This window comes from Mus musculus, chromosome 2 (assembly GCF_000001635.26).
Source record: "Mus musculus strain C57BL/6J chromosome 2, GRCm38.p6 C57BL/6J".
Classification (NCBI taxonomy): Eukaryota; Metazoa; Chordata; class Mammalia; order Rodentia; family Muridae; genus Mus; species Mus musculus.
The window spans coordinates 181593177-181617100 of NC_000068.7; the positions used below are offsets into that span (position 1 = coordinate 181593177).

A 23924-nucleotide genomic window follows, 5' to 3' on the forward strand; every position below is an offset into this window, starting at 1 on the left:
ATTGCGGTCACTGGCTATTGAATCAACTTCTCCCTTCTTTGTGAACAGTGTGGTCCTAGACCAACAGCCAGTAAGTATCTAACTTCTCTGGCCCCGAGCCTGGGCTGCTAGTGTAAGATCTAGGGGGTGGGTGGGAGGATGACAGCACAGCCCACACAACTTGGAAATAAATGAGGCAGAGAAATAAACACCCTTTTGACAGACTAGGAAGGGGAAATAAATGAGGCAGAGAAATAAACACCCTTTTGACAGACTAGGAAGGGCCAACTGGCTGATAAGGAGGTAGAATGCAAAGCCTGGGGCTCCACAGGAGCACTCAATAGGGAAGGGAAAAATTCAGCTTTCATTTGAGTCATAATACTGTTACATGTTCTCAGCCATGCCCACTGTTTTTTTTTTTTTTTAAGATTTATTTATGTTATGTATGTGAGTACACTGTAGCTGTCTTCAGACACATCAGAAGAGGGCATCAGATCCCATTACACATGGTTGTGAGCCACTATGTGGTTGCTGGGAATTGAACTGAGGACCTCTGGAAGAGCAGTCTGCGCTCTTAACCACTGAGCCATCTCTCCAGCCCCCCCCCCCCACTGTTTTTTCTAAAACAACTTTTCACTATGTAGCCCTTTGTAGACCAGGCCAGCATCAAACTCAGAGATCTGCCCGTCTCTGCCTCCCATATGCTGGGATTAAAGACGTCTTTTACCTTTTGTGAGTCTCCCAGGATGTGGAACATCAGACTGTTGGTGGGGATCAGTGTGCACACAAAGGTGTGTTCAACTTTCCCTGTGTAAGTCTGAGTTTTCACAAGTGTGATATACCAATGCCCATAGGTTATTACATGTCTAAGTGACCATGTGTTATCAGGTGGTAGTCATATATGGGCATCATGATGTAGGTGAGGGCACTACATTCCCTGAAGCTGTGAACTGCCTGAAGAGGGTGCTGGAAACTCAATTCTGCAAGAACAGCAACTGTGTTCTCTCTCTCTCTAGCCCCACCTCCCTGCAATTTTTCTTTATGTGTGTATCTAAGTGTCAAGACATTTTGCAATGCACTTATGTGCACCATGGGTTATGTCATGTCTAGTGTTAGTGATTATGTATTGTATTTATGCACTTGGGTAATTATATCTGTGCATATGGGGATGTTATAAATCTTTGCACAGATCATTGGCCAATTGTGCAAGTGTGTTTGTACATATTTAAGCATGTCTGGGTGTTGTGTCACTATGTTTGTGGCCTATACCTCAATGTTCCTATTTGAATGTCTGGTTATTGTGTTCAGAGTGTGTGATTCATGTGCTATGGATGTCAGGGTATGGCTGAAGAGTAAGCCCCAACAAATAACCATGTTAAGCTGTAGTGATAGTTTATTTGGAAAAGGGGTCTTTGTAGATGTAACTGACGTTTCTGAGATCTATTTGGACTAAGTGAACCCTAAATTTAAAGAAGATATTTGAGAGGCAGACGAGAATGACCACAGAAATAGATTTGTGATATAGCCTCTAGCTCAGGAATACTAGACAGCCACTACAAAGCTGAATAGATAAAGAACTCTGCTCCACTTTTAGAACACCTCTGTTTCTGTTTCTTTGCTGGGGATCAAACCGTGATTTGGGACACAAACCATGTCCAATATCACTGAGCTATACTCCCAGACCATGAACCAGCAAAAATTCGCTGCTAGATCAGCTCCAGAAAGCCTCATTCCATGTGTCCAAACTATTGTTTTGAGCCTGTCAGGGTTGCTATGTCCCAAACTGGGATGATATCCAAGGACTTGAGACATGTTTTACTTTTTAAGTTTCTTCCTCCCTCCCTCTCTCTCTCTCTCTCTCTCTTTCTCTCTCTCTTTCTCTCTCTGCGACAAGGATGTTTTATTTTTTTATTTTTTTACTTGAGACATCTTGTTTGTTCTGATGTCCTGGAATTACCAGGTAGCTTTCTCAGGATGCAACACCACTGCCCTCTAGTGGTGTTCTATCTGCAGGCACTGTCCTAGACACCCCTTTGCTCCCCAGAGACCCAACACTGAGGCATTTGAGAACCAGATTTATTTCTGATTTTTTTTTTGTCAGAGTATATATAAAAAGTGACCAAAAACCAAGGAAGAAAGGACAGGGGCATAGGGAAGAAAAGACAGAGAGAGGGGGGACAGAGAGGGCCCTCTGGCTGCAGGCACCAGGACTGGGGGATTCTAGAGGCAGGCAAACACAATAAGGGAGCCCCCTTCCATGGATGGAGGGCATACAGGATGGAAGATGCCAGGCCAATGGCCCAAATTAACTGTAATGAGCAACCTTGAATCGAGGCCAGCTCTTGGCACACAGAGGGGACTGGAGGCTGAGCCTCAACTGTCCCTGAGATTTTAGAGTCCCTGGGAACGTTGGTAGAGAGCAGAGTGAGAGTGAGCTGCCAGGGTCATCCTCCTTGTCCTCCTTCCTGGCAGCAACAGCCCCCAAATACCCAAGGAGGGGTTGTCCAGGTGTCTGGCGACACATGAAAGAACTGCCCTACATGATTTTCTTGGTTGAGAACAGGTTTTCTTGGGAAAGCCACAGAGGTGCACATGAACACAGACAGACAGACAGACACAAACACACATTCTTCAATATGGTCTCTACTAAGAGCCAGGGAATAGGGAAGCTGTTTAAAAGCATGACTTCTTCAAAGGTAAGATTGAGAACATTGCTGAACTGGTGGGCTGTGCATAGAGTCACCTGTACAGCACTGGAATCCGTGCCACTTACTGGGTTTGCAGCTTGAGCATCTTGGACCCCTCTCAACCTCACTTCTAACAAGTGGGTAGAGTATACTGACGTTTCATAATCACCGAGTAAGCACATGGCATGATGATTGATCACCATTAGTATGGACAGCAGGTTGGGCCTGCTGTACTCTAGGAGAGCTAGGGGACAGATATACTTGAAAGAGAGCCAAGACAGCTTGGCCCACTGTGTGGCTGATCTGGGGGTGCCCGGGAAAGACACAGAACTAAGATTTAAGGGGAAGACTCATGACTCAGATGGGGGATGGTCACATGTTGGAGGGAGAATAAATAAACAGACTCCCTGGGAGTCTGGGGACATTCAAACCCCATTCTAGTTCCAGGCAGCTACCCTGTTTGCTGCCAGCAGCACCAGGGGATGGGACCTGGGCTTGGATCTCAGAAGAAGGGTCTATAAGCAGGCAACAACCACCCACCCAGCCACAGGGCAGAACCTGTAGTGCCTCTCCAGAGACACCTGGAGGTGGAAGTCTTGCTCCTCCCTGATCACTGGGCTAGGTTTAGCCACTAGGGTATCCTGCAGGATCCAAAGGGGCTGTAGGGCCAATTCTGACTCATTCTTGGCTGTGGGCTCTGGTCACAGTGTTGGGGTCTGGGGTCCAAGTATAGGCAGCAGCTAGGACATGTTTCCGAAGGAAGCTGTAGGATGGATAGGAGGAAAAGCTGAGTTTTGGCACACCCAAGGATGGTCCTTACTGGATGGCCCCCTTTTGTGTCGAGAAAAGTCACCCTCCACCTTCAGCCTAGTCCCTCCCCCTAATCCTGGTCCCTGATACTAACCTTGGCTGAGCAGCTTCAGGCTCCGCCCCTCCTCACGAACCTGCAGGTGGAGTACCTGCTGCAGCACCTCCTGCCTCTGAGCCTCTTGGGTCAACCCCATTCTCTGCAGCTTATCTGCATTCAGTCGAAGCAGAGCTCGGCCTAGGGAGAGAGAAGGGAAGGCAGTGAGGCAAACAGAAGCAAAGCATAGGAGTCTATCAGGATAAAACAAACAAATAAACAGACAGACATGACCAAGAAAGTAGAGCAGAGATTCAGAGATTCTTAAAGGAAGAAAGGTAGAAAGAAAGACAGGATTGATTAAAAGAGGCCAATCAGAGAAGCAGCACACACACACAAGGCTGAACTCAGGAGGATACAGGAGAAGACAAGGCTGACTACGTCTTGAGCATTCTGTTTCTCCCTAGCCAGTGACCCCACTATACCAGTGATGGCATGCTGGGAGAAGGCCTCGACGTAGACGAGGTAGTTGTGAGGACAATGCTTCTTGAGCCACTTGCAAACGTCTTGTTGGCTCCACAAGACCACTGGCCTTGTCAGGCCACCCAGTGAAGGGCTTGTATGGTACAAACCATAGTGATCAGAGTAGAGCCGGGCCTGCAGGTGGGGAGGTAGGGTTAGTTGAGTGAAGATAATAAAACTGAGAGCAAGGGCAAGGATTTAGGTGGGATAGGTAGGCACCTGGGGGATCTCTGAGCCGGGCTGTTGAAGGAGCTTGATTGGCCTGCTGCTGGATGCCCTCTGGCTGCGGGAGTCATGCCACGTGAGGCTGGTGCCTGGTGTCCGAGGCAGGTGGCAGGGTATGTTCTCAGCTGATACTGTGTGTTCTAGGAGAGTCTGGCAGAAGCTGAAATGGGCAGAGGCTGTATGCAGGGATGTGCATACAGAGTGGTCAGGGGCAAGCTCCTCCCCTGTGACTCAGCTCCCTGACAATTAAATCTTCTCTCTACCAATGAGGGGAGTAATAATTTCTCCTGTAGGGGGAATCGTGAGCCCCTGGGACCAAAACTTTTTTTTTTTTTTTCCAAGAGTTGTCTTGAGAACTTTCTGAAGATAAGCTGGTCTTGCCTTTCCCTTTATCAGCTGATAGCCCACACTCTGGCCCCAAGGGTACTGAGATTGGAGGATGATCCACGCCATAGCCAGGCCAGGCGAGCAGCATCTCTAAGGCTGCCCTGACTTGCTTTGCCCTTGGCTTGGGCTGACAGGCAAGCCTTCTAAATACCATACAGGACCAGGGTGTGCACATTTCTTTGTCTTTAATAGTGTCTAACTATGACTCACTGACAAAAAGTTTGAATGATGGGAAAGCTGACAAGAAGCACTTGCCAGGCACATGCCAGATTTCTTTTCTATGTGGCTTCTGCAGGGCCTACCCCAGGACAACAAGTGTGAATAGGGTGCCAGCTAGGCATGTACCAGTTAACACAATCCTTTTCCCACTAATTCATTGCACTTGTTAAGTTAGTTTTAGGGTCATTTATGGTAATCACATGAGTCTGGGGATGACCAATGTCTTGATGCACCGAAAGCATCCATAAGTACTGTATATAACTCTATGTAGTACCTGCAAGTCAACAGAAGAAAGAAGGTGGGCTTAAGAAGTGTGTGGCCCCTATTCTGAGGTAGCCTGTAGTACCATAAGATTTATTCTAATGGAGCGAGGTTCAAGGAATTGGCACTGTGGTCTGAGGCCTTCCCTGGTCTAGGGCTAGAAGGCTCCTCATGAGGGAAACCAGTCGGACGTCTTGGCTATAACCGCACCTGCCAAGGCCGCCCAGGCCCCGCCTATTTCCTCCCTGTACTGGGCCAGAGTCTGTCGTTCCCAACCTCAACCTCAGAATTATACGCCTCTGCCTTGTCTCCAACCCCAACCTTAGGGCTTGGGGAGGGTTTTTCTTTATGTGAAGTAAAGGGTGACAGGAGTGTGGTGGTGTCATCTCTGTGAAGAATCTTCTGCCAGTCATCCCCACTCCAAGTCAAGGCCTGAGAATAACCGCCGCCCTCCCGCCCCATAACGCTGGACAAAGGCCCTTGGACTCTAGTAAAAAGACTTCCTCCCCGCAGCGGCCGCACCCGGAAACCCTTTGAGTCTAGCCCCGGTGCTCTCCTTGGGCCCCGGTACCCTTCCCGCTCTCAGCCCGCTGCTCACGATATTCCTGTGCCTGGGTCCATCCCAGCTCACCGTCCACATCCGGACGCTCCCCGAAGCCCGGACGCACAGCCCCGGCGCGAGCTCGCGGGGGGCTCAGCTTGGACCGCAGCTCGGTGAACATGGAGCCCGCGGATGTGCGGCTCGGGCACACGCCCCTCGCGGAGCACCAGGCAGCCAGTGTGGCCGGTGGGCAACGCACACCGCGTTCCCACCCGCCGCAGCCGGCCAAGCCCAAGCCGGTCCCCGCGGCCGGGGAGTCTGCGCGGCAAAGCACCTGCCGCCCAGCCCTGGGCGCAAGGCGCGCTCCGGGAGCTCGGAGGTGTATCGGCGGCGCGCGGGGCTGCGTATGCTTAGGATGTCCGCCAGAGCGAAAGGCGTCCTTGCGCACCTGGGTAGGACTCCGTGGACCAGCCTCTCTTGCAACCCGCTGGAGGGCCTTTGCAGTTGGCAGGCGAGGTCCCCTCGGTCTGGTGGTGGTGGGGATAATCATGCCTGTGCGCTTTTAGCTACTCAGTCTGGCCAAGGGCCACATCATTCTCTCCCAAACACCTGTGTGTCCTAATTTGCCCATTCCTTTTTTTTTTTTTAATTTTATGAGTGTTTTGCCCGAGTGTATACCTGTGCACTACATACATACCTGGTGTCCAGAAGAGGATATCGGTTTTCCTGACACTGGGGTTATGGACAGTTGTGAGCTGCAACATGGGTAAACCCATGTCCTCTGCAAGAATGAGAAATTCTCTTAACCACCGAGCTATATTTCTATTTCCACTAACTCGTTCCATATATATATATATATATATATATATATATATATATATTTGAGATTATTTAATTTTTTTTTAGTTATTCACTTTACATCCTGCTCACTGCCCCCTCCTGATTACCCCCTCCCTCAATCTTTCCCCCTCCCCTTCTCCTCTGGGCAGGTGGGCCCCCCCTGGGACACACACACACACACACACACACACACTCTTCAAGTCTCTGTGAGGCTAGGTGCTTCTCCCACTGAGGCCAGACAAGGCAGCCCAGCTAGCAGAACATATTCCACGTAGAGATAGCCCTTGATTCAGTTATTTAGGACCCACATCAAGCCACATATCTGCCATGCATGAGTGGGGAAACCTAGGTTCAGCCGGTGTATGTTCCTTGGTTGGCGGTTCAGACTCTGAGAGCTCCAAGGGTCCAGGTTAGTTGACTCTGTTGGTCTTCCTGTGGAGTTCCTATCCCCTTCAGGACCCACAATCCTTTCCCCTGTTCTTCCATAAGAATCCTCAAGCTCAATCCACTGCTTGGCTGTTGGTGTCTGTATCTGTCTGAGTCAGCTACTAGCTCATTCTTTACTGGAGTATTTGCTGACCCTCATTTACGGACCACTTTGCTTTGAACTTCAGGCAATACTCCTATCTCTGTGAAGCCCCTCTGTCAGGCACAGTTCCCTGTGGGTCAGTGTTCACAGACTCAATCCTGCTCCTCCCTAAAAACCTGTCTAGGGAGCCAGGACTGCTTTAGTACCTCACTGAAAAGCATTGGCTGTAGAGGCCTGGTTGTCTGATCCAGCAGAGTCCAGGCTGCACAACTTGCAGTTTTTCCTGTCGGCCCTAGAGTCTGGTGCTCTCCCCATGTGTAGGAGGTGTAAGACAAGTGAGGCTGAGAGGCAGACTGTCTCAACGGGCTGAGACTGCTTTATTTAAACACTGAGGGCCCCTAACCTAAAAGGGCTGGGACATACACACAGAGTAGCTACCAGGAGTTTACAGCTATTTTTGAGGTTTAACTCGGAGCAGGGTTGTTTCCCAGGGGTGGCATACTGCTTCTGCAGGTAGACATCGCCGAGGCTAAGCAACTTTTTATAGCGTGGGGTTAATGCCCTGTACAGCCTAATTCACGGCCTGAAGCTATTATTACACAACAGGTGGGACTGGCATTGTGTTTCGGGAGGAGCTGCACACAGAAAATATCTGTGCAAAGTAGAGTGGTGTGAGTCCACTCAAGCCACTGGGCACACAATCACTCCCAAGCTTGTGACGCTGGCCCACACACTGTTGAGTGCACTATACATCTGTCCTCAGAAGGCGCGCGGGGGTTGGAGTGGTCCCGGATCTGATGGCGTAGTCTGGACCGTCGGTGGCCGCATACGGTTCAGTACAGTAAGGCTAGTCTGAAGTGGTTATGGTGGTTGAACTAAGTGGCTTCGCAGCCTTGCTTGCACCGGAACGCTCCTGAACAGGACTAATGCGTTCCGGCTCCGCGTCAAGGCTGGCATGAAAATCGAACCCACGTCCTTGTGGCGCGATACCGAATACCGTCACGCGCACGCGCGTCTTCCCGCAACAAACACTGCACACAGCGCTGGCCGGAAACACTTTGCAAACCCACATCTTTGACTTCCGCCCGAAGCTCTAGGTGGGCGGGGCTTTCCGTGACCCAGCTCTCTACTTCCGGTGCGCGGGTGACGTAGTGCCTGCATCTCTTACTGCTGCGACACCCGGAGGACTCTGAGTCTTCTGTCGTATACTTGCTCCCCTGCTTTTCTGTGTTTCGGTCAATAACACCGCCATGAACAAGAAGAAGAAGCCGTTCCTGGGCATGCCTGCGCCGCTGGGCTACGTACCCGGGCTGGGCAGGGGGTAAGGCAGTGGGGGGGAGTTTGCCCCGGGTAGGGTGCCTGGTGCCCTGGAACACAGCTCGCTCTTGGCCTATTTGAGAACGATTCTGGACTAGCAGCCACTAGAGCTAGAGAGACCGCGTCTCAAAATAAAACAAAAAACCAGGGGCTGGAGCTAGTGGCGCACGTCTCTAACCCCAGCATTGTTGTGGGGGGTGGGTGGGATGGGATGGGGCAGGGGCAGAGGCCTTCGTTTTTAAGTTAAGAGACCAGCCTCGTCTACATAGCGAATTACAAAACAGCCAGGGCTACACAGCGAGTTTCAGGACAGCTAGAATTACTTAACGAAACCTTGTCTCAAAAACAAGGTTAACTTTCACCGCCACAACTAGGTAATTTGGCATAATGCCTTTCCGACAAAGTGGGTATGCATGTATGTATGTATGTGTCGAAATATGTAGGTTCATGAGGCCTGACTACCACTCTAAGATATGACTGAGGGGTCTGAATCTCAGTGTCTTGGTGTCTGAAGTAATATCCGTAAGCGAGTTGGCTGTAAGAAGCAGTTGAGTCTTTGATGTATACAGTAAGAGTGTGCTATACCTTTCTTCCCTTAAACATTTTTCTCTAGGATGTGTGGCTGTAGGTCACCTGTTCAAATTCTCAGCCGTCTGGACAGAGATGGCAGTGCCACTAGTCATAAGGTGTTGGGTAGATGAATAGTATTTTTCCTACTTTTTATGCATTTGATTAGGGAAACATAAGTCTTCCTTGGTAATGGTAGGAGAAGGGAGGCATTCACAGCCGTTTTCAGAAGACTTGCAGTTCACAAGACAAGTTCGGTATTGGTATAAATAAGCACAAAAAGTAGGACAGAAGTCAAGAGATATTCAGCAGTGTGGCATTTTAGTTGGGTTTACGAAGTGTCAGATTTTGGGGGAGTAAAGGAAAAACGTGGAATTTGGTATAGGCACATAAAAAGGCAAGTAGGTGGCTGGTGAAGTGGCTCAGAGGGTAAAGGCTCTGTCAACCCTGAGTTTGAGTTCCCAGAATTCACGAGGTAGGAGGAGAGAACTGATTCTCTGAAATTGTCTTCTGACTTCTACAGATATGTCAGGTCACACGCACACACTAAATAAATAAATAGTTTAAAAGGGCAGCTGAAGATGTAGCTGAGCAGTACTGACAAAGCCCTGGGTTTGATTCCAATGTCTTGCCCAACCTCTTTAAAGAATATAAAAGGGATTAGAGAGATTCCTTAGCAGTTAAGAGCACTTACTGCTTTTGTAAAGGACTTGAGTTTGATTCCTATGACCCCTGTCAGGAGACTCACAGCTTGCTTATAACTCCAGTTTCAGGGGACCTGATACCCTCCACAGCCACCTGCATGCATGTGGTGTTGTTAAATACACAGCTTCACACACATACACATAAAAATAAATGCAAAAAGAACAAGGTCAAGCCCAGTGGGGCTAGATTAAAAAAAAAAAGAATCCAGAAGAGTGGGAATTGCAAGAAGAAGAGCTGGAAGTCACAGGGACTTTAACATTAGGCTAGAGTTACCTGTTGTTAGTTTTTTAAAAACAATATCTCAGATGCTTCATTTTACCAATGAAGAATCAGGAGTCAGATGTTGGGGTGAAAGCCTGCTAGCTCAGAGAGCCAGAAAAAGTACTCAGCTGACCTTCCTCAGCCAGTACCGAGAAGAAATCCCCCCTCTCTTTGCCTTCTCAAAAAAACCTTTCAAACTGAATGTCCCTCCCTTCTACTTCCTGTGCATCTCTCTATCTGTCCTCCTGGCTCTCTCTTACTCTGTTTTTTTGTTTTTGTTTTTTTCTCAATAATCCTAGATTCACTTCCTGTCAATTGGTTGCTTGCTCTGCTTCTTGACCAATGGTTGACTTTATTTAATCCTGTTTACACTATTCAAGCAGAAAGCTCTTGGATTAAAGCGTGTGCTAAGACTGAGCCACAACACAACGAGAAACAGGTTTTTCCAGTTAATAGCATAATTCAGTTCATAGTGTGACAAATATCCTGCAACATTTACCCCTTTTTGTCTAAATGAAAAGGAAAGGTTTTAACTGTAATACAGCAAAACTATTGACAATAATGAAGCTGTTTCTACCAAGCTTTCCACAGCTTGTTTGTATTTAGCAGTCTTAGGATTAAGTATTTTGAGTTCAAAGTTCTGTAAAATGTTTGTTTCAGTCTTATATGAACTGAGCAATTTGAATGTCCTCAGCAATTTTGTAGTCCAGAGCTATTTTTGAGTGGTGTTTGTCAGCTTAGTGGTAATCCTGGCTTGGTAACCCAAAGGAATCCACTGTTTGCACAGAACTTGGTGGTAGAAGAGGCATGGAACAGTTTTGCTCAGTGGTTAGCATTACCATAATCCAGGTGGATTCATTGTTGCAGGGCCCATCTTTTTGGAGACCTCAAAAGTTATTGTTTGGAACGGTCACAGTTCATTGTAGCAAACTTAAATGTTTAAAATGCTATATTCAGCAGATCTTTGAAAGGTTTGAGGACCACAATTTATCAGATACACAAACTTCGTTCCTGGTTATCTGCTTCAGACTCAAACCTGAAAACACATACAGGAAGCTAGATGGAGCTTATTTCTAGAATTAGTACTCTGTATGACTACTAGTATCAAGACAAACTTTGTGTGTGTATATATATATATATATATATATATATATATATGTATACACACACACATACACACACACACACACATATATATTTGTGTGTGTATATATATATATATATATATATATATATACACACATATATATATATATATATAAATAAAATAATCTTGTCGTTCTGGAAGATAATGTTTGTACTTTAAGAAACATTTTGGGGGCTGGTGAGATGGCTCAGTGGGTAAGAGCACCCGACTGCTCTTCCGAAGGTCCAGAGTTCAAATCCCAGCCACCACATGGTGGCTCACAACCATCCGTAACAAGATCTGACTCCCTCTTCTGGTGTGTCTGAAGACAGTGTATTTATATATAATAAATAAATAAATCTTTAAAAAAAGAAAAAGAAAAAAAAGAAACATTTTAGCAGATGAAAACCCGAAAGCTTGAGAGAGATCCGTGACAATAGACTAGTCCCTTGCTTGTTGTTTTCCTGTCCCATACCAGGTGGGTCTTGTGATGTGAGGAGATTTTGGATTTTTCTTTAACAAGCATTTGTTAGATTCAGAGAAAGAGAGCACAACATTTTAAGTCCACTGCAGTTTTAAATTTTAATTGAATTGGGACTACATAAAGACCATCTGCCACTTGTAAAAAGGGTTTTTACTCCCGACCACTTAATTCCCAGAAATAATGACTCTCAGATTAACTACTTATTAGTGAATGCCTAGGCCATAAGCTTTGGCTTGTTTCCCGACTCGCTCTTTTTTATCCTGTTTATTCTAACCTGGGTTCTGGCTGGTTTATGTCCATTTCCTCAGCGTTCCCGTTGAATCCCCCTTATATTCTAATATTCTAACTTGACTTCAGCTGTGTGTTTGTTTACATCCAACTCCTCAGCATTCCAGGGTGAATATCCCCCTCTCTAACTGTTTCACAGAATTCTTCCTCTCCCTGCTGTAAGTCCCACCTCCTGTTTTCTGCCTTAGCTCATTGCCCATAAGCTTTTTTATTGACAGATGATGCTTATAAGAGGTTCTCGCTACATTTTCCCTTTTTAGTCCAATAAAAGGCTTTTTCTCTTACATCAATAAATTGTATACAATAAGAACAATTATTAAACCATCAGGTAAGAATTACATTCACAATATCTAGTCCATTTGTATTTGACAACTTTGGAGAAAGTACTCTACTATCTATCCTATCTTGGTGAGTTAGAATTCTGTACTTAAATAATTTTCTATCAAAACTTGCATTTATAAACCTAAGAATATCTTCTTAGATTTTTTTTTTTTTGGTGGTGGTGGGGTGTTGAGACAGGATTTCTCTGTGTAGCCCTGGCTGTCCTGGAACTCACTCTGTAGACCAGGCTGGCCTCGAACTCAGAAATCCACCTGCCTCTACCTCCCGAGCGCTGGGATTAAAGGCGTGTGCCACCACGCCCAGCATCTTCTTAGATTTTAAAACCTTTTCTGAAATCCTAAACAGTTTAAGCTTAGTTGTGAGACTAGCTAGTCTTCAACTCCATTGTAGATCTGAGAAGGAAATAAAACTTCCCTGGCTATGCAGGACGTGCAGTCAAGCAGCTTCAAGAACTGTTGAAGTGACAGAGGTTGGTGGTTGACTGGACAGTCACCCATAGATTTCTCTGAGTCCTAGGAGCAGCATCTTCATTCAGCCTTCTGGCCCACTGTATGACAGACTGTGAACTCGGAAATATGAAGGACTTGCCTACCTTGTCTTTGCAGAGCTTGGTGGTTGATGTCCCTGTGTCATTTGTCTAGTTTGGATAATAGTTGGTCTGCAGTTACGCCATATAATCTTTGAAGTACAATGGGGGTGCTGCCAGGAGCAGGCGCTTGTCTCGTCAAAAAAGATCTTTTAATAATAAAACATCTTGGGGCTGGTGAGATGGCTCAGTGGGTAAGAGCACCCGACTGCTCTTCTGAAGATCCGAAGTTCAAATCCCAGCAACCACATGGTGGCTCACAACCACCCGTAATGAGATCTGATGCCCTCTTCTGGTGTATCTGAAGACAACTACAGTGTACTTACATATAATAAATAAATAAATCTTTAAAAAAAAAATAGTGAGAAAGAAGAACAAAAGCACTCCTTTTAAAAATAATAATAAAACATCTTTAAATGCCATATTTTGTAGATCTCTGAGGTTTTTTAAGACTATATAGAATATATAAATTGTTTCTAGCTATTTATTATACTTTCAACTTTGAAAACATTTCTGTAATAAACTAGACTACTATCTAACACGACTGTGAGTTTGATTGTCTGACTACTAACTCACATTTCTTACTTATCCTTAACAGTTTATAATAGCATATTTCAAAAGTACTAGAACTTAACATTAAAGTTTTAAGAATCCCATAGATTACAATCCCTTAAACTGAGTTGAAACATAATATGTTATAACCAAATATCTTATTCCTATATGTAAAAAAAATAAATGTTTTCCCTCTCTTCTGCCCCTGTTCCCAGAATGATGACATTGAGACTAATTATTTATTAATAAGTGCCTAACCCATAAGCTTTGGCTCATTCCCTGACTAACTCATAACTTACTTAACCTATTCAACATAGTCTGTGTCTTCCATATGGTTCATTACTTGTCCTCAGCTTCATGTGTCCAAGTCCTGGGTGAATCTCCTCTTTATTCTCTCTTGAGTTTGGCTCCCTGAGGTTTACCTCTGTCTCCTCAGTGTTCCAGCTCAGATCTCCCCTCGATTCTAACCTGAATTCATCTACCTGCTGGTTAGTTACCTCTCCTTCAGTCCTGGCCTGCTTCTTCCTCAGCCTCTCTCTATTTCACAGCATCCTCTCTTCCTGCTAGTGTCCCACCTCCCATTTCCTGACTCAGCTCTTTAGCTATAGGGTTTTTTATTGACAGGTGACACTCATATGAGATTCTCTCTAGACTAATATTCCCCTTTTTTTTTTCTTTTCATCCCTTCTCCTCCCTTCTCTCCAGCAGTAGATAGGAGAGAAAGGATAGAGGAAAGAAAGAGAAAAAGCAGTCCCCTGAATGTAACCTCCCTTGTTTTGTTTCCTCCCTGACCAAACCATTAACAATTTTTTAAAATTTTTTTTCGAGGCAGGGTTTCTCTGTGTAGCCCAGGCTGTCCTGGAACTCACTTTGTAGACCAGGCTGGCCTCAAACTCAGAAATCTGCCTTTTAAAAATTTTTTTCGAGTTAGGGTTTCTCTGTGTAGCCCTGGCTGTCCTGGAACTCACTTTGTAGACCAGGCTGGCCTCGAACTCAGAAATCCGCCTGCCTCTGCCTCCCGAGTGCTGGGATTAAAGGCGTGCACCACCACTGCCTGGCCATTAACAATTTTTAACCAACCCTTCACCCCCTCCATGCCTTTTGATGACAAACACCCATTACCCATTGAATGGCCAAAAACTACTTACCCCACTTTTGGGGAATGAGGTGTCATTTTCTTTCTTTCCTTTCTTTTCTTTTTCTCTTTCTTTCTCTTTCTCTCTCTCTCTCTCTCTCTCTCTCTCTCTCTTTCTTTCTTTCTTTCTTTCTTGTTTTTCGAGACAGGGTTTCTCTGTGTAGCCCTGGCTATCCTGGAACTCACTCTGTAGACCAGGCTGGCTGCGAACTGAGAGATCCGCCTGCCTCTGCCTCCCAAGTGCTGGGAATAAAGGTGTGCGCCACCACTGCCCGGGTGAGACTCAGACTTCTATAGGCCTATATAGTGTGTATATGTGAAGAAGAAATGACACCTTGGAATGAAGAGAAACGGTCTTTGACTTACTCATTATAGGTTACAAGTTTAGCAAACAAAGAAGACCAGGAATGTGTAGGCATCCAGTTCATTGGTTCTAGAATCTCTGGAAGTTCCCAGAAGTGTGAGAAGTGATGTTACTAAATGATGATCAAAAGAGAGCATGGGATCGGGGTCACTTAAATAATGATGTTTCTGGGCTTCCCCTAGTGCCACTGGCTTCACCACCCGATCAGACATCGGGCCTGCTCGGGATGCAAATGATCCTGTGGATGATCGCCATGCCCCACCAGGGAAGAGAACTGTGGGGGACCAGATGAAGAAAAATCAGGCGGCTGATGATGATGATGAAGATCTGAATGATACCAACTACGATGAGGTGATTTTGAAAATAGTTTTTAAAGGTTTACTTTTATTATTTTTAAGTTCTGTGGATGAGTAAGTGTGCACACGAATGCATGGCCTGTGTGCACACAAATGCACGGCCTGGGTGCACATGAATGCACGGCCGGGGTGCACACGAATGTACGGCCTGTGTGCACACGAATGCACGGCCTGGGTGCACATGAATGCATGGCCTGAGGTAGGCAGAGCCACTGGATCTCCCAGGACATGGGTTAGAGGTGTTTGTGACTCTCCCAAAGAGAGTGCTGGGTACTGTGCTAGAGTCCTCTGAAAGAGGAGTTATGCATTCTTAATTGATAAGCTATCTCTCTAATCTCTAAAAAACTGAAGTTTTTTTAGAATATGTTTTGTTTATTATTTGACAACTTCACGTGTGTACAGTGTATTTTGATCCTATCTACTTCTGGTCCACCTCAACCCTAGTACTTCCCAACAGGTCTCTTTCTCATCTCATCTTCATGATCTCTTCTCTTTTTTGGTACCCACAGAGTCAACCCACTGAGTGCAACCTGTTGGAATATTGACTGATGTTAACTTTGTCTTGTTCCCCAATGCAGTAGCTATGTCATACTCAGAAGATAGCATTTCACAGCACCCACCCATCCCTTGCTCTTAGATACCTTTTTTTTTTGTTTTTTTAAGACAGGGTTTCGCTGTGTTCCCCTGGCTGTCCTGGAACTCACTCTGTAGACCAGGCTGGCCTTGAATCTTAGATACCTTTTAACCTCTCATCAATGATTATCTCTAGTTATGAAGGGGCGGATGATATAGATATTTTAGGAATGAGCACTTACTATAATTTATTCTTAGCACTTTGACAATTTGTTAGGTTTTCTTTTCATTCACTGTAGAAGACTACTTTGGTAAAGATTAGGAGTAGCCTGGATCTATGGATATAAACATAAGTAGAAAGCAATTTGACATTTAAAAAAAATCTATCTATTTATCTATCTATTTATTTATTATATGTAAGTATAATATGTATAATATATATATATATATATGTATAATATTATATAAGTATAATATTATATGTAAGTATGTAGCTGTCTTCAGACACCCCAGAAGAGGGCATCAGATCTCATTACAGATGGTTGTGAGCCACCATGTGGTTGCTGGGAATTGAACTCAGGACCTTCGGGAGAGCAGTCAGTGCTCTTTAACTGCTGAGCCATCTCTCCAGTCCCCCAATTTGACATTTCTATTTAGTAAAGCAATAGAAGTAGGTTTCTCCCTATAGCCTGGACCTCCCAAGTCATAGGCTTTTGTGCAGATTTATAGACTCATGTATGAAAATATTACAGTGGAGCAGGCCTCAAGCACTTGGTTAACCCCACCTCTATTGCACCCATGGGTACATTTTGCTTGGAAGACTTGTATTATTGCATTCAAGATTAACTGTTGGATATAAGGCCATTAATGACATTTCTTCCTAAGTGGCCTGCATGACACCTTTCAGCCCTACAAAAGCCAGCCAGCAATAAAAAGTTTCAGGTCAATTCCAGTTTTTCTGGAATTTTCTATGTCCAGCAACCAAAGTGTGTTGTGTCTTCAGCAATAGGGTCTACCATCTTGCTATGGAGGGCAGCCAAGAACAATGCAACAGTTTGTGTTGTTTTAAAGGAACCCTTTGGGGCTTCCTTGACCGGTGAATTCATTGGGAGGCATCCTGTGTTCTGGAACCATCTGTCCAAGAAAGAGACATTGCAGGCTGAATTTCAGGCTTCTCTTTTTTTTTTTTTTTAAAGATTTATTTATTATATGTAAGTACACTGTAGCTGTCTTCAGACACTCCAGAAGAGGGAGTCAGATCTCGTTACGGATGGTTGTGTGCCACCATGTGGTTGCTGGGATTTGAACTCTGGACCTTCGGAAGAGCAGTCGGGTGCTCTTACCCACTGAGCCATCTCACCAGCCCAATTTCAGGCTTCTCAACAGCAGGGGATCAGCCTCTGAAGGACTGAACTCTGGACTCCATTGCAGAGCCTCTTTATTGTTACACAAAAGGTGCCTTTAGCAAGTCAATTTCCAAATACTAAACCTCTTATCTGATCTAGAAGTTGTCTGAGGGAGTTTTTATCCATAGGAGACTTCCTGGTTTGCCAGGTATATCATAGGACTAAGTTATGCACTTCAGATGACAATATTTACAAAAGGCTACTTCTAAATCTAGGTGCCATCACTCCAGAGTTCATATCAGATATAATGGCTCTACTAAAATTCTGCTGCCACATCTGGTCTGAGATTTTCAGTTAATGACCCATGTTTCTTAGCTAGGGTTTCTATGGCTGTGAAGAGACCATGGTCACAGCAACTCTCATAAATGCAAGCGTTTCATTGGGGCTGGCTTAGAGTTTCTGAGGTTCAGTCCATTATCATCATGGCTAGAAGCATGATGGCACGCAGGCCTGACATGGTACAGGAGAGGTCTACATCTGCCTAGACCCACAGACAACAGGAATAGACAGTGATACAGTTCTCTAACAAGGCCACATCTCCTAATGGTGCCACTCCTTGTGGATCTATGGGGACTATTTTTATTCAAACCGCCAAATCTATTCCTGCAGAGTACTTGTGTTCAAACTCTTTTAAAAACAAATTATGGTTTCCAAAGTAGTGGTTTTCCATACATCTTTAGTCTTGGTTAACCCACCCCTACCAACTACTTTCCTGTTTCTTCTCACCCACATTCCCAGTAAAAAAAAAAAAATTTTTTTTTTTTGGAGACAGGGTTTCTCTGTGTAGCCCTGGCTGTCCTGTAACTCACTCTGTAGACCAGGCTGGCCTCGAACTCAGAAATTCGTCTGCCTCTGCTCTTCTCCCCCCCCCCCCCCCAGTGCTGGGATTAAAGGCGTGTGCCACCAACGCCTGGCCTGGCTGGTTAAATTTTTTTTTTTAAAGATTTATTTATTTCATGTATTCACCATTGCTCTCTTTAGACAGACCAGAAAAGGGCATCAGACCTCATTGCAGATGGTTGTGAGCCATCTGCAATGAGGTCTGATGGGAATTGAACTCAGGACCTCTGGAAGAGCAGTCAGTGCTCTTAGCCACTGGGTCATCATCTCTCCAGCACCCCCCTCCCCAAGTTAAATTTTTTTAACTCCTAGTATTCTCTGTGTTCCACTTTCATATCATATTTAAATACACATTAAAATACAACTTTAAAAATCCCACAGTCTTTAAATTTGCCAACACTTTAAAAAGTTCAATATCTCTTTAATTGTGAGCCTTGTAAAATGGAAAACAAGTTATGTATTTGTTTTTAATCCCCAAAGTGTTATGGGGTAACCCAGAGATCAGAGTTTGAATTGAGAGTCTGTTCTGTATTAAGCTCACTAGTGATTGCCTGGAGAAGAACATAGAGCAGCCCCAAGTGCATATTACAGGGAGTTTTTAAAGATGAAGGACACAGAAAAAACTACATCATGGTTGGCAGTTGCAGAGGGAAGCAAACAAGCAATTTAACAAGAGCCAAGCATATGCAGTTAGCTGGGGCATTTCGACCCTGAGTTTCTAGAACAGGGTTGGATATTTGCCCATGGGACTTTTCAGGGCAGGGAGTAGAAACCAAAGATGGCTTCAGCTGAGACAATATGGAGAAACCTTTACCCTATTATAAAGGAAGAGCCAGGGCATAGTTAACTATCAGATTTAAGTAAAACAAAACCCAGTAGTGTATACCCATGCTCTGTAGTTCAATATCTAGCATATAGAATCACTCATGATCTCCTGGGCTTCAAAAAACCTTGGGCAATTGCACTTCTTCAGTTTTGCCGTATGTGGCACACATAGCTTATCTGGTTGCCTCAAGATGACTCTACTTCACCTCTGCCATATTCTTTCTTGGTGGTCATCTCACCTGGCATCTTCAATATCTTGGGGTCTCTATGGCAACTGAGGATACACGTTCACAATAGCCTCTCCTGACACTATCACATGGTACAAAGACTGAGTTTATTCTCATGACTTCTTCAGTTGTGCTGCTTTCATGCAAACAAAACCAGTGCCATCATACACATTACCAAGTCTGGCTGCCAGCTTAAGATGCAGCCGTAGCTCCCTCTACAGCAGCTTCTGCAGGCTGACCCTGAAGAAATGCTTTCTAGACGATTTCACCTTGATGCTGGTCACAGCTAGTGTTCATCAGGCCCTGGTGATCAACATTCATTGTCCCAGTGAAGTGCAGATTTGACTTCCATAGATCCATACATAATGTGACATAACTATCCTTTATAGAGTCTTTGTTTCACTCAAAATTTCAAAAGCCAGGCCTCCAAACATTTGCATTTCTCAAACCACTGTTCAAAATTTCCACAGAACAGCTCATTAAGCTCTAAGCATTTAATGGCTTTTCCAGTCCAAAGTTCTACACATTTATTTCCACAGTCCTTCACCAAAACAACATGATTAAGTTTATTACATCAGCAGTCCTGCTCTTCTGGTACCCATTTCTTACCTAGTTTGCTTTCTGTTGCTGTGACATGGTAAACACCATGACAAAAGGCAACATCAGGAGGAAAGGTTTTATTTGGCTTACACTTCCAGGTAACAATCCATTATTGAGGGAAATCAGGGCAGCAACCATGGAGGAAGTTACTCACTGGCTTACTCACGAAGCTTTTTTATACAGCCCATGCCCACCTGCTTAGGGATGGCATGGTCCACAGTGGCCTGGGTTCTCGTATATCATCTAGAAATTAAGAAAATGCCTCAGCTGGGTGTGGTTGCTCACACTTTTAATTCCAGCACTTGGGAGGAAGATCTTTGTGAGTTCCAGGCCATCTGGTCTACAAACCAAGACTACATAGTGGGACTGTCTGAAAAAAGAAAGAAACAAAGATGCCTCATAGAACACTCTCTGGTGACAAGTCTTAAAGTTTGTGTCAAATTGACAATCTAACCTTGTCAGTAACCATTCTGACTGAGTAAGATGAATTTTAAAGTATTTTTAATTTGCATTTCTCTGGTGGTTAACGATCTTGAATACTAATTTTTTTTTTAAATAGTAAGTAGGATCTCACATTCACAATGACCACACTCACACAGGGTAACCTGAAACCCAGAAGGCTGTCTCTGAACTCAACAGCACCAATCCTGTCTCAGCTTCCTGAGTTGCTAGGATTGCAGGTGTGCATCACCACGCCCAGCCTTGAATTTATTAGCCATGTATATGTATTCTTTTGAGAATTGGGCTACCTTTTTTTTTTTGTTTTATTTTACATGCATTGGTGTTTTGCCTGCGTGTGTGTTTGGGTGCAGGTGTCAGATCTTGGAGTTACCGACAGTTGTGAGCTGCTTTGTTGTATTGAACTCTGGCCCTCTGGAAGAGCATTCAGTGCTTTATTTATTTATTTGTTATTCATACAACATTCTGTCTGTCTGTATGCCTGTAAGCCAAAAGAGGGCACCAGATCTCATTCTAGACTGGAATTTGAACTCAGGACCTTTGGAATGCTCTTTTTTTTTCTTTTTTAGATATTTTCTTCATTTACATTTCAAATGCTATCCCCAAAGCCCCCTATGCCCTCCCCTGCCCTGCTCCCCAACCCACCCAATCCTGCTGCCTGACCCTGGCATTCCCCTGTACTGGAGCATATGCTCTTTGCAAGACCAAGGGCCTCTCCTCTGGAATGCTCTTAACCAATGACTTATCTTCAGTCCCAAGGGTTGTTTGTTTTTCTTGATGTTTAGTTTCTTGAGTTTTTTATATTTTCTCCCTCTCCATAGGCTATCTCTTCATTTGATTGACAGGGTTGAGGCCATTAATATTCAGTTCTTATAGAATGGTGTGTATTGATTCTTGTCATTTTGTTGATTTTGTAGTTTTCTCTTCTCTTGCTTAACCCTAACAAGGTTTATTCTTTTCCTGTGGTCTCATGAGAAATCTAACTAGACAATGTATAAACAAAACCAAGACCATCGTGAGACATATGTGTAAGAATGCAAATTAAATAACAGAAAATAAGAAATAAAAAGAATACTTACAGAATGCATTACTGTCACAGTTGTGCTCTGAATTAGGAGATAAAGTTCTTGATGAAGTAACTTTTGTCAGGCTTCTGTGGCAGCTCTCTCCAGCCACAAGGAGGCAGCTCCGATTCATTTTCCATCTTTTTGGGTTTCTTGTTGTTTTTTGGTTTTTCGAGACAGGGTTTCTCTGTGTAGCTCTGGCTGTCCTGGAACTCACTTTGTAGACCAGGCTGGTCTTGAACTCAGAAATCTGCCTGCCTCTGCCTCCCGAGTGCTGGGATTACTCATCTCTCACCACTGCCAGCTTTGTTTTCCATCTTTAACAATGTGTGTGAGAGAGCGGTAAAGAGCTGTGTGCTGCTTTTGTCTCTCTTGTAAGGAGATGCACGTGTGGGTTCAGAGCACCACTTGTTGGTGTTTGTGCTGGATGCTCTTCAGGGATGGTGCAAATGCTGCTTTAACTTTGCTGTTGAACTTCTTTGTTGCTTGGTATACGCAACTGACATCTTTCAGGAGACTTAACTTGCAGGATCTTGGGAAAATAATATCTTAAAAAATTAGTAAAGGCCAGAGAGATGGTTCAGTGGTTAAGAGTACTGCTGTTCTTCCAAAGGACTTTAGTTCAGTTCCCAGCACCAAGATCAAACTGCTCACGTTATTTCTAACTCTATTTCCAGGGGAATCAGTGTTTCTGGTCATCTGCACATTTGCAGGCACCCGCGCACAACATACCTAAATAAAAATAGGGCAGTTGTGATGGTGCGTGCTTTTAATTTCAGTAGTCAGGAGGAAGAGGGAGGTGAATCTCTGTGAGTTTGAGGCTATCTTGGTCTACACAGGGTATTCCAGGCCAGTCAGTGATGCAAAGTGTGACCTTGTCTCAGAATATATAAAATACTAAAAGTAATTAAACTATTGGGCATAGTGACCTGTGCCTTTAAGCCCAGCACTCAGGACGCAGAAGCAGGTACACCCTGTGAGTTCAAGGCCAGCAAGTTCTACATAGCAAATTCTAGGCCAGCCAGAGCTACATGGTGAAATCTGTTTCAAAAAAGGAAGTTTGTCTTATCTTACAAATTTTAATAAATTATGGAATCCTAGAATAAATATTGACACTGTATTATTAACTAAGGTACAGATTTTACTTTTAACTATCAGGTTGGCATAATCTAGAATCACCTGGGAAGAAAGTCTCAATAAAGAAATTATCAGGATCAGGCTGTCCTGTGGGCCTGTCTATTGGCGTTTGTCTTGATTATTGATTGAAGTAAGAAAACCCACCCAGAATGTAGGTGGCAATATTTCATGGGCCCTGAATTATATAAGGGTGAAGAAAGCTAGTTTCCTGATGGAAGCAAGGTTGTGTTTATTTTCTGCCTTTGAATATGGATGTGCTATGTTCAGCTCTCTGAGCCTTTCCCTCTGTAATTTTCCTGGAATTGTAAATCAAATAAACCCTTTCTTTCCTAAGTTTTTTTTTTGTTTGTTTGTTTTTTTTTTTAAAGCAGGATATTTTATTATAGCAGCAGAAGTGAACAAGTATGCTTAGTTTCCTCTAACTGGAATAGCCCTTCTGTCTTTTTTTTTTTTTTTTTTTTTTAAGATTTAGTTATTTTACATGTGAGTGTTTTGCATGCTTTCTATGTTGGTGGGAAGGCTGATCCTTTAAATGTGTTGTTTGGTTCTTAGTTTAATGGCTATGCTGGGAGCCTCTTCTCAAGTGGGCCCTATGAAAAAGATGATGAGGAAGCAGATGCTATTTATGCAGCTCTGGATAAAAGGATGGATGAGAGAAGAAAAGAGAGAAGGTATGCTGTTCCATACTGTGTTTATCAAAATAACTTTTTTGCTGTTCTGTTTTATTTGGGGCTGGGAGGAAAGTTGCAATAGTAGTCTGTATGTTGACTTTGGAGGCTACTTGGACCTTAGTTTGTAACAGCCGCACCTGCGTAAGTGCTGGGTGTTTGCAAGACAGCCTCAGAGCTAGGACAGCCTCAGAGCTAGAAGCTGCAGCAGAGCAGCAGAGTTTGGGGCATTACTTTGTGATCAGGAATACTTTTTGTTAGTGCAGATTTATAACTGTTGCAGTTTTTGCCTAACTCAGCTATTCCCAAATAATTTAGACTGGACTATTTTATTTATTTAAAACTTTAAGGCACAAGCACTGAACAGTCTTAATCTTTTTAACCCTGTAAACTGGTCTGACCACCTCCCAGCCACAATCCCTGAGGTGCTTGCATTTTATGGTTTTCTCTGCTCCAGCTGTTTCCTCATGGTATCTTCTGGGTCCCTGGCTGGATCCCCATTTCCTTTCTCCTCCTCTCCTCCCCCTGGCTGGAAGTCTACCCCCATTCTCTCCCCTGCTCAGTCATTGACTGATCAGTTCTGTATTTACCAAACAGGGTATAACTGGGGAGCAATGTTTACACAACTTTGAGATAGGAGATTCTTGGAATAAGGATTGCAACTAGATATGGGGCCACATAAATCAGCATTTAAATAATACAAGGATAATCTTTACACAGGGCACAATAACATTGTCTCTACACCTTTTTTTTTTCTTTCTTGCTTTGAGACAGGGTCTCATTGTGTAGCTTGGCCAGCCTGGAACTGACAGGGATCTGTCTTCCTCTGCCTCTTTAGTGTGTACACCACCATGTCCAGCAGTGTGTTACCTTTTTTGAGGGAGTATGCAGAGACTGAAACCTGGGAACTATGTCTCCATCCCCAGACAGGGTCTCAGCCTGTAATTCTGGCTGCTCTGGAACTTACTATGTAAACCATGCTGATCTTGAACTCACAAAGATATACCT

General features: G+C 44.3%; 2 protein-coding genes across 4 annotated transcripts in view; one reads left to right on the plus strand and one right to left on the minus strand.

Moving 5' to 3' along the window:
- Positions 1-2038: 2038 nt before the first annotated feature.
- Positions 2039-6258, minus strand: Samd10 (sterile alpha motif domain containing 10). 3 transcript variants are annotated; one of them, XM_006500607.4, is made up of 5 exons: positions 5723-6258; positions 4252-4417; positions 3996-4167; positions 3571-3711; positions 2039-3429 (listed from the first exon to the last, which is right to left on the minus strand). In XM_006500607.4, exons 1-5 carry the CDS (start codon positions 5743-5745, stop codon positions 3407-3409), a joined length of 525 nt encoding a protein of 174 aa, XP_006500670.1. In that variant the 5' UTR covers positions 5746-6258; the 3' UTR covers positions 2039-3406. The 3 variants fall into 3 exon arrangements, with proteins under 3 accessions (XP_006500670.1, NP_766264.2, NP_001357680.1); NM_172676.3 differs by having other exon boundaries at positions 4252-4433; positions 5756-6051; NM_001370751.1 differs by having other exon boundaries at positions 4252-4433; positions 5723-6051.
- Positions 6259-8142: 1884 nt separating this feature from the next.
- The window catches only part of Prpf6 (pre-mRNA splicing factor 6), a 54343-nt gene continuing 38561 nt past the window's right edge, over positions 8143-23924 (plus strand). The window contains exons 1-3 of the mRNA NM_133701.2: positions 8143-8355; positions 14944-15112; positions 22801-22919. Of these exons, the coding sequence (NP_598462.1) occupies positions 8285-8355; positions 14944-15112; positions 22801-22919 (359 nt within the window). The 5' untranslated portion in view covers positions 8143-8284. The remainder of the gene's footprint in view (positions 8356-14943; positions 15113-22800; positions 22920-23924) is intronic.

What these genes read in the sequence shown, in the direction of transcription:
- Samd10 (NM_001370751.1), bottom strand. Translation starts at nt 5,846, where the DNA reads ATGTTCACCGAGCTGCGGTCCAAGCTGAGCCCCCCGCGAGCTCGCGCC. An exon ending in GACCCAGGCACAGGAATATC is followed by an intron (nt 4,434 to 5,722) that starts GTGAGCAGCGGG and finishes CCCTGCATACAG; the next exon opens with CCTCTGCCCATTTCAGCTTC. An exon ending in CCTGAAGCTGCTCAGCCAAG is followed by an intron (nt 3,430 to 3,570) that starts GTTAGTATCAGG and finishes TCCATCCTACAG; the next exon opens with CTTCCTTCGGAAACATGTCC.